At 65.9% G+C, this 9189-nt stretch overlaps 3 protein-coding genes across 4 annotated transcripts; 1 reads left to right on the top strand and 2 right to left on the bottom strand.

Moving 5' to 3' along the window:
* On the bottom strand, window positions 1–853 carry LOC128092043 (apolipoprotein A-II-like). Its single transcript, XM_052705489.1, has 3 exons — window positions 745–853; window positions 283–493; window positions 1–205 (listed from the first exon to the last, which is right to left on the bottom strand). The coding sequence occupies exons 2-3, from the start codon at window positions 483–485 to the stop codon at window positions 73–75; spliced, it is 336 nt and encodes a 111-aa protein (XP_052561449.1). The 5' UTR covers window positions 486–493; window positions 745–853; the 3' UTR covers window positions 1–72.
* Window positions 854–1962: 1109 nt separating this feature from the next.
* Window positions 1963–5291, top strand: TOMM40L (translocase of outer mitochondrial membrane 40 like). The gene is made up of 9 exons (XM_052705488.1): window positions 1963–2092; window positions 2630–2697; window positions 2817–2909; window positions 3148–3249; window positions 3355–3460; window positions 3562–3684; window positions 3775–3851; window positions 4678–4780; window positions 4851–5291. Exons 1-9 carry the CDS (start codon window positions 1993–1995, stop codon window positions 4988–4990), a joined length of 912 nt encoding a protein of 303 aa, XP_052561448.1. The 5' UTR covers window positions 1963–1992; the 3' UTR covers window positions 4991–5291.
* Window positions 5257–9187, bottom strand: LOC128092041 (nuclear receptor subfamily 1 group I member 3-like). 2 transcript variants are annotated; one of them, XM_052705486.1, is made up of 9 exons: window positions 8987–9187; window positions 8614–8779; window positions 8059–8189; window positions 7398–7570; window positions 7130–7326; window positions 6173–6318; window positions 5988–6104; window positions 5811–5878; window positions 5257–5475 (listed from the first exon to the last, which is right to left on the bottom strand). In XM_052705486.1, exons 2-9 carry the CDS (start codon window positions 8775–8777, stop codon window positions 5275–5277), a joined length of 1197 nt encoding a protein of 398 aa, XP_052561446.1. In that variant the 5' UTR covers window positions 8778–8779; window positions 8987–9187; the 3' UTR covers window positions 5257–5274. The 2 variants fall into 2 exon arrangements, with proteins under 2 accessions (XP_052561446.1, XP_052561447.1); XM_052705487.1 differs by having other exon boundaries at window positions 5811–5916; window positions 8987–9103.
* Window positions 9188–9189: the final 2 nt, after the last annotated feature.

The following is a 9189-nucleotide window of genomic DNA, read 5'->3' as shown; positions in this document are numbered from 1 at the left end:
GCTCCATGTTTTATTCCCCCCATATCATCACTGTGGGGCTCGGTCCCCATCCTATGGGGCTCGGTCCCCTTCCTATGGGGCTCGGTCCTTCTCCGTGCCCCCAATTTTCCCCAAATCCAGAAGGGAGGAGAACAGCCCCAGCACGTTGCTGCGCAGCTCCTGAGCCAAAGGCCTCAGCTGCACCTCTGCACGCTCAGCATAAGCCCTGTGGGACACAGGGGGGCTTAGGGGGGGGGGGGGGGGTCCCTATGGGGCCGCCCCACATCCCAGCCCCACACGTACTTGGCCTGCTGCTGGATCTCGTCCGCCCGCAGGCGCTGGGGCAGCTCTTTGGTGATGAAGTCGCTCAGGGTCTGGAAGTGGCGGCTCAGGAGGGTGGTGGTGTCTGGGGGGGTCTCCGGGGGGTCTTCGGTTTGGGGCACGGCCGCGGCCCCCACATGGCACAAACAGAGCAGCAGCAGCGCCGCGACCCACAGACGTTTCATGGCAGTGGCTGAGGGAGGTGGTGGCCATGGGGCACCGTCCCCTTTCCAGGGGGCTGCACCCCATATTGGTGGGCCACAGCCCACCCCATTGCCCCGGAGCCACCCCACAACCCCTGCCTTGCTCCCACCTGTGCCCCACGGCTCCATTCCGCCCCGCAGCTCCATCTCACCCTATGGCCCCGTTCTACGCCACGGCCCTGTCCCACCCCCAGCCCCATCCTGCCCACCCGCACCGTAATCCCACCCCACAGCCCCTCACCAGAGCAGAACTGAAGACTGCGGTGCCTCTTTGAGGACTTCAGGTCCTTTTATCCCCCTGCTCAGCCCCCGCCCCTGGGCTGGGGGGCTGTGCCTGGGTAAACACCGCAGGGTTAAGGGTCACCGGTGGGGAGGAACAGCCCCACCTCAGCCCCATTGCGGGCGGCCCCGTGCCAAGGGGTCCCAGCCCTGTGACCCCTGGTGGCTCCTCATGGGGGTGAGGGGTGACACAAGCAGTTTCTCCATGGCGTGTTGCTACCCCACAGTTCTGCCCCAGGACCCCCCCCCCCCCCTCCCTCGTAGCCCCCTGGCCGCCCTCTCTCCACGATCCCATTTCTGTGCATGTATGTGGATGGAAGGGTCAATGGAGGGTGCTGCCCACCCACCCCCCCCACCCTAATTGCTGTTACCACCCGGGGGGTCAAAGGTCGTTGTCCACCCTTATCACTGACCCTCGGCCATGGTGTGACAGCGTCACACGCAGCCACCATAGGGGACACTGCTGCTGTTTGGGGACAACGTGTTCAAAGGGCACAGGGGTGGCTCTGGGGGCAACATCCATCTGTCCCCAATGGGTGGTGGGGGCCCTTTCCTGGAAAATACACAGAGGGACACAGGAAGGGACATGGGGGGGTCCAGGGACGTGGGGAGAACACATGGGGCAGACAAGAAGGCGGGGGACAGAAAGGGGACACGGTGGGGGCAGTGGGGAGGGGATGCAGGAGGGGGACATGGCGTATGGTTAGGGGACATGGGGGGGGCGGGCAGTGGGCACAGGGAGGGGCGTAGGGACGCTGAGAGGGGGCACAAAGAGGGACATGATGGGGGTGTAGGGAGGTGAAGCACGGAAGGATACGGGGACGCGCGGAAGAGACGCAGGCTGTGCCCGCGGGGAGGCGGGAGAGAACAGAGGGGACGCAAAAAGGGGGCGGAACTCGGAAACTGCGGAACTGTGCCACGATGGGGGCGGATTCCGGGGGGACGACGGAGCGCGGTGCACCGCTCCTTCGGGCTCAGCCAATGGGAGCGTAGCGCTGCCCGCACCCAAAATGGCGGCCATCCCACCCCTCCGCCTGAGCCAATGGGAGGGCAGCGTTGCCCGCACTCAAGATGGCGGCCTCGGCCTCAGCGTGGGCGCGGCCTCACGAATCCCTTCCGGCTGCGCTGCCCCCACCTGCGATGGCGGCGCCCACAGCGCTCGGGGGGGGCGGGCGGCGGCCGTAGGGCCGGGCCGGGCCGGGGGGGGGGAATGGGGAACGCGTGGGGTCCCGCCGTGCCCCGAGCACCGCGCCGGGGGGAGAACCTGGGGAACCCGGGGAGCTTCGATGAGCTGCACCGACAGTGCAAAGGTTGGGGGGGAGGAGCCGCGGGGGGGGGGGGGGGGAAATGGGGGAGTGGGGAGCGGAACGTGGGGGGCAGACGGGGAGAATTGAGGGGGGGGGGCAGAGCTGGGGGGGTGGGGGGTTGTGGGGGTCTTTGGGGTCACAGGGGACGCGGGGGGGGGGGCGGAATGGGGGCGGGCGGAGGGGAATGGGGGGGCGTTGAGGGGCACGGGGGGGTTATGGGCGACCATTGGGGACAATGGGGGCCGTTTGGGGGCATTGTGAGTGCGGGGGGGGCGTTTGGGGGGGGCAGGAGGAACCTGGAGGGGCATTGAGGGAACAGAATGGGGGGCATTGAGGGGCACTGAAGGGCATTGGGGACACGGGGGGGTTATGGGCGGCCACTGGGGACAATGGGGGCCGTTCGGGGGCATTGGGGGTGTTTGGGGGGGCATTGAGGGAACAGAACGGGGGTGCAGTTGGGGGGCAGTTTGTGGTGGGGTTTTGGGGGGGTTGGGGGTCTCCCCTCGATGTCCCCACGCCGTTTTCCTTCTCTCCCCACAGAGGTTTTCCCACAGCAGATGGAGGGCGTGAAGCTGATCGTCAACAAAGCCCTCAGCAGCCACTTCCAGGTCTTGGGGGGGGGGGGGGGGACACAGCGATGGGGGGGGACACAAAGTGCCACCACGTCCCTGTCCGCCCTCCCCACCCCCAAAGGCACTCATGCTGTCCCCCCCCCCCCCCCCCCCAGGTGACACACACGGTGCACATGAGCACCCTGGGCCCTTCTAATTACCACTTCAATGCCACCTTCGTTGGGGACCGGCAGCTGGGGCCCACTGAGGTGAGGGGACCCCGAAGTGGGGCCTTGGTGGGGGGGCTTCCAGGGGGTCTGTGGGGTGGGTGGTCCTGGGGTGGCTTTGGGGCGACGCTGGGGTGGCTGCAGGGCTCGGAAAGGAGCAAACCGGGTGTCCGAGGGATGGCAGTGGGGTGGTGTGGGGCAATGAGGGCACAGTTGGTGCAAGGGAGAGGTGGCACGGTGTCCTTGTCACCCCCTGAGCCCGTCCCCCATCGTCCCCAAGGCGTTCCCCACTCTGGTGGGGGACATGGACAACAGCGGCAGCCTCAACGCGCAGATCCTGCACCTCCTGGCCGAGCGCATCCGCACCAAAGCTGTCTTCCAGGTGGGGCTGGGGCTGTTTTTCCTTTTGGGGGGGGGGGGGGGTGACAACGGGGCAGGGGTGTCACCGTCACCCATTGCATCCTGTCCCCCCCCCCCCCCATTTCAGACCCACCAGGCGAAATTTGTCACCTGGCAATTTGACGGCGAGTATCGCGGGGACGACTGCACAGCCACCCTGACGCTGGGCAACCCCGACCTCCTCGGCGGCTCTGGTAAACGGGGCGTCCCCCCCTCCTCAGCCCCCCCCCCCCCCTAAAGTCCCCTTGTGGGGCCATCGAAGCCACCGGGCGCTGAGGTCCCGCTGTCCCCGCAGTGATCCTGGTGGCCCATTTCCTTCAGAGCATCACCTCCCGCCTGGTGTTGGGTGGGGAGATGGTTTACCACCGGCGGCCGGGGGAGGAAGGAGCCATCCTGACACTGGCAGGGAAATACACGGGTATGGGGGCGCCCGGCCGCCGCTGACACCGCGTCGTCCCCAGGGATGCCCGCGCGTCCCCTTGCCCGTCCTCTCGCTTCTTTCTTCCAGCTTCCAAGTGGGTGGCGACGCTCAACGTCGGCTACGGTGGCGCCCACGCGAGTTACTACCATAAAGCCAACGAGCAGGTGGGCATCTGGGCTGCTGTGGGGTGGAGAACCGCGGTGCCCTGGGGTGGGTGGGTTGGAGGAGCTCCTGAAGACCAGGGGACTGCGGGGGTCACAGCGTGGTTGGGTTGGAAGGGGGCTCAGGGACCTCAGAACTGTGGGATCTCAGTGGTTGGGTTGGAAAGAGGCTCAAGAATCAGGGAGCTGTGGGATCTCAATATGGTTGGGTTGGAAGGGATCCCAAAGACCAGGGAACTGCGGGGTCACAGCGTGGTTGGGTTGGAAGGGACTCAAGGGCCTCAAAACTGTGGGATCTCAGTGGTTGGGTTGGAAGGGGGCTCAAGGACCAGGGAGCTGTGGGATCTCAATATGGTTGGGTTGGAAGGGATCCCAAAGACCACAAAACTGTGGGGTCACAACATGGTTGGGTTGGAAGGGGGCTCAAGGACCAGGGAACTGCGGGGTCACAGCGTGGTTGAGCTGGAAGGGGGCTCAAAGACCTCAGAACTGTGGGATCTCAGTGGTTGGGTTGGAAAGGGGCTCAAGGAGCTGTGGGATCTCAATATGGTTGGGTTGGAAGGGATCCCAAAGACCAGGGAACTGGGTTGGGAAGGACCTGGAAGGATGCGGAATCACGGAGGCGTTGGGGGTTTGGCCTCAACTACGGGAAGTCGTGGGTTGATGGAAGGTTTGGGTTGGGAAGGACCCCAAAGCTGGCAGGTGAACGGGATCAGAGCGCCGTTGTGATGTGGGGGGCTCTAAGGACCACAGAACCGTGGGGTCGCAGCAGGGTTGGGTTGGAAGGGACCTCAGCCCCCCCCCAGCCCCACACGCTGGTGCCCCCCAGGTGCAGGTCGGCGTGGAGCTGGAGGCCAACACGCGGCTGCAGGACACCACCTTTGCTTTTGGCTACCAGCTCAACCTGCCGCAGGCCAACGTCGTCTTCAGAGGTGAGTGAGGGGCTGCAGCCACCCCCCACCCCCCCGTGTGACCCCAGCCGCTCACCCCCTTCCCCCCCAGGGCTTCTGGACAGTAACTGGAGCGTCGGGGCGGTGCTGGAGAAGAAGCTGCCCCCCCTGCCCGTCACGTTGGCTCTGGGCGCTTTCCTCAACCATTGGAAGAACCGTTTCCACTGCGGCTTCAGCGTCATCGTGGGCTGAGGGCCGGCGCCGCCACCGTCCTGCTCAGGGAGCCACGTGCCATAGGGGAACCCGGCAGCAGCCGCAGGGCCGCCCGCCCCACAGCCCGGCCGGGGTCTGCCAGCACCGTGGGACGCAGCGTCGGCACCAGGAGGATCTTTGGGTTGACGCGGCCGCGGTCGGGGGTTTCCATCCCGCCCACCCCGGAGCCGCTCTGCCTCAGTTTCCCCCCCTTTGGCCACGTGGGAAGGGGCTGGAAGCGCCCTGCAGAGCGCAGCCACAGAGCCTGGAAAAATAAAAGAGCTTTACTCTGCCCTGCAAAGCGCGACGGAGCCCCATGTGCGCGAGGGGAGGGGGCTGAGCGCCTGGCTGGCCTTCAGCTGACGATTTCGGAGAGCAGCGGCGTCATGCTGGAGAGCTGCTGGATGTGGAGGATCTGCCGCGTGTTCTCCACCTTCAGGGTCTGCAGCTCCGTCAGCAGCAGCAGCAGCTTGGCGTAGAGGAACCTGGGCCGGGGAGCAGCTGCTGGGCGCCCCGTGGTGCTGGGGGCGCCTTGGGGACCGGGCGGCGCTGGGGACGAGCAGAGGAGATGGGAGCAAAGCGTGGCGCTGGGGGTCGCGAGGTGGCGCTGGGGACCACGGGTGGCACCAGGAGCCACAGCCAGAGTTGGGGGTGAGGTGTGAAGGTGGGGACGACCGTGTGGAAGTGGGGAGCAGGGGTGGCACTGAGGGCGACCCCACAGCACTGGGGATCAGGTGTGCGAATGGGGACGGCCGTGGAGTCGCAGAGCAGCCGTGGCGCTGGGGAGCGGGGTGGCGGCCGTGGCGGCCGTGGCGGCTACCTGCCCTCGGGCATGGGGTGCTGGTGGTCGATGTAGCTCTTGAGCGTGAGGGCCACCTTCTCCTGCAGCTGGTCGATGAAATCCCGCTGGGTGACGCTGGCGTGGTCTGGGGGCGACGGGGGGCCGTCAGCTGGCGGCCGGGGGGAGGGAGCCCACGGCGGCCACCACGTCCCCTACCTGGCGAGAAGAGCAGCATGGCCAGCAGCAGGACGTACTCAGCCTCGTGCAGCCGCAGCTTCTTCAGGCTGACGTGGAACTTGAGCAGCGGCTCCAGGTAGATCTGCTGGAAGCCGGCTGTGCAGAGCGAGGCGACCGTGAGCCCAGATGGGGACACGGCCGCCCCGCCGCCCCTCAGCGCTCACCCAGAGCTCCGTCCTCGATGGTGAAGCAGTGCTGCCCGCACTCCCAGGCGTTGGTTTCCTCATTAAACACCGTGTTGGACTGGATCTGACAGATGCCCAGCGTGGCTCCTTTGAGCAGCGAGATCTGGTCATCGATGGGCAGCCCTCTGTGTGGGGACAAGGGGACAGGAGTGGGATGGGGCCACGTTGGGTTGTGGCACGGGGTGGAGGGATGGCATTGGGTTGGGTTATTGGATGGATGGGGGGATGGTGTTGGATTGGGATGGCATTGATTTGGGATGGCGTTGATTTGGGATGGCGTTGATTTGGGATGGTGTTGGATTTGGGATGGTGTTGGATTTGGGATGGTGCTGGATGTGGGATGGTGTTGGATTTGGGATGGTGTTGGATTTGGGATGGTGTTGGATTTGGGATGGCGTTGGATTGGGATGGTGTTGGATTTGGGATGGCGTTGGATTTGGGATGGCGTTGATTTGGGATGGTGTTGGATTTGGGATGGTGTTGGATGTGGGATGGTGTTGGATTTGGGATGGTGTTGGATTTGGGATGGCGTTGGATTGGGATGGTGTTGGATTTGGGATGGTGTTGGATTTGGGATGGCGTTGATTTGGGATGGTGTTGGATTTGGGATGGCGTTGGATTTGGGATGGCGTTGATTTGGGATGGTGCTGGATTTGGGATGGTGTTGGATTTGGGATGGCGTTGGATTTGGGATGGCGTTGATTTGGGATGGCGTTGGATTTGGGATGGCGTTGGATTTGGGATGGCGTTGATTTGGGATGGTGTTGGATTTGGGATGGCGTTGGATTTGGGATGGCGTTGGATTTGGGATGGTGCTGGATGTGGGATGGTGTTGGATTTGGGATTGTGTTGGATTTGGGATGGTGTTGGATTTGGGATGGCGTTGGATTTGGGATGGTGTTGGATTTGGGATGGCCGCCCCGGCCCCACGCTCACCTGAACGCTGGGATCTCCTTGGCGAATTTGATGACCTGCTGGATCATGAAGGTGCAGTTGTGGGCGATGTAGAGCAGGACGGAGAAGACGTCGGGCAGCACGTCCTCATCCAGGCAGTTCAACTGCGGGGCCAGGGGTGCCGAAGGTCCGGGGGGGCTCTGGGTGTGCAGGTCGGGGATGCAGAGACGCACAGCAGGCTGGGGGCAGAGCTGTGGGGTCAGCAGCCGCCCGGGGCTGGAAACCGACGGCGCCGTGGTTCCCAGCTCACCCGGTAGTGCTGGAACTGGGAGAAGCTGGAGTCGAAGGTGCGTTTGCGTGCGGCGATGAGGATGCTGATGAGCTCCTGCTGCTCCTCCGTCAGCCCCCCACGCTGCGCCCGTGCCAACCTCCTCTGCAGCCGCAGCGCCCGGCGCCGGCCCACGGCCTCCTCTGACATGATCACTGCGCCCCACGCGTGTCAGCAGCGCCAGGCTGGTGTCCATGGTCACCACCACCGGGCCCACGGAGCCGCCGGGGCGCCGCCGTCCCTCCCTTGTGTCACAACCCTGCGCCTTCAGCTTGCTCCCCTGCCCCTGTGCTCTGTGGCCCCTCTGGGTCCCCCTGCTGTCCCTTCTCCCTTTTGTGCAGCAGGGTCCCCCAAACGCCCCCGTGCTCTCAATGGCCTTTGTCCCACCTTCATCTCCCATCGCGCCATCTGACTCCCTCGCATTCCCTCTCTGTCTCCTGTCGTCCCACCCGATCCCCATCTCAGCCCCCAGTGCCCCACTCCGTCCCTCATCCCTTCTGCCCTCACATCCCCGTTTCCCCCCATCCCCTCTTCACCCCCATCCCCTCCCATCCCCCCTCTCTCAAAGCCCTTTCTCCCACCCCCTTGTCCCTCCTCCCCCCCTCCCTCCTCCCCCCACGCCCACCCCCATGGTGCCACTCACTGTCCTTCCTCATCCCCACGTCGAGGCACTTCTGCAGGCGGCACGCCTGGCACTGCCGGCGCTTGGCCTTGGTTATGGGGCAGCTCCGGGTGAAGGGGCAGGTGAAGTGCACAGCCTTAAGGATGGAGCGCCTGGGGGTCACGGGGATGTGGGGTTATGGGTGAGGGGGCCATGGGGCTTGGAGTCGGGGGGCTGGAGGGAGGCAGGAGAGGGGGCTGGAGGGATGGGGACAGGGGGACGTGGAGTTGGAGCCGTGGGATGGGGAGCGAGGGACGAGGGAATGTGGGACGTGGGGACATGGAGAGGAGCTGTGGGATGGGGGGACGTGGGGACACGGGACAGGGGGACACGGGGGCAGAGCTGAGCCGTGACAACCGGCGCCGTGCCCTGGGGGCAGAGCAGCGCTCAGGTTGGGGACGCCGCTGTCCCCGCTGTGCCTTCGCGTCCGCTTTCGTCCCCGCTGTGCCGTCCTCTCTCGCCCCCCCGTCCCCTTCTGTCCCCTTCTGTCCCCCCCCCCGTCCCTCTCCGTCCCCCCCCCGCCCAGCCCCGTCCCACCTGAAGAACCCTTTGCACCCTTCGCAGCTCATCACATGGAAGTGGTACCCGGTGGCGCGGTCCCCGCACACAGCGCACACCTTCGGCTCCTCGGGGACGTCGGTGACACTGGGGCAGCGCTGCGCCCCGGGGCTGTCCGGGTCCGAGAGGCTGGACAGGGACATGGCTGGGGACGGGACGGGGCCGTCAGGGGGGGGAGACGGCGGGGCTGCGTCCGCAAGGGGACCCTGTGGGCACCGCGCCTGCGGGACGGCGTGTGACGTTCCCGTGTGACGCCCGGCCCCGGCGCCGCGTCCCCTCCCTGTCCCCTCCAAGCCACCTCGTCCCACCGGCCCCACAGGCTGACCCACGGGCGGAAGGAGCCCTCCGGTACCTGGGCCGCTGTGCCCGCAGTCACCGCTGTGGTTGCGTCCCCAAAGTCCCCGCTGCTGTGGCCTTGTCACCGCTCCACGATCGTCCCCAATGTGGCCCCGTGGACTTTGAACTTTGAACTTGAGCTGCGGGGAGGCGGGGATGGGTGGCACGTTGGGACAGGTGGGGACATGGGTGGCACGTGGGGACGGGCGGGGGATGGCG

This window comes from Tympanuchus pallidicinctus, unplaced genomic scaffold, assembly GCF_026119805.1.
Source record: "Tympanuchus pallidicinctus isolate F22 unplaced genomic scaffold, pur_lepc_1.0 scaffold59, whole genome shotgun sequence".
In the NCBI taxonomy this organism is placed as follows: Eukaryota; Metazoa; Chordata; class Aves; order Galliformes; family Phasianidae; genus Tympanuchus; species Tympanuchus pallidicinctus.
Note: the sequence above shows the minus strand (reverse complement) of the source record. Positions and strands in the feature narration are given on the sequence as shown.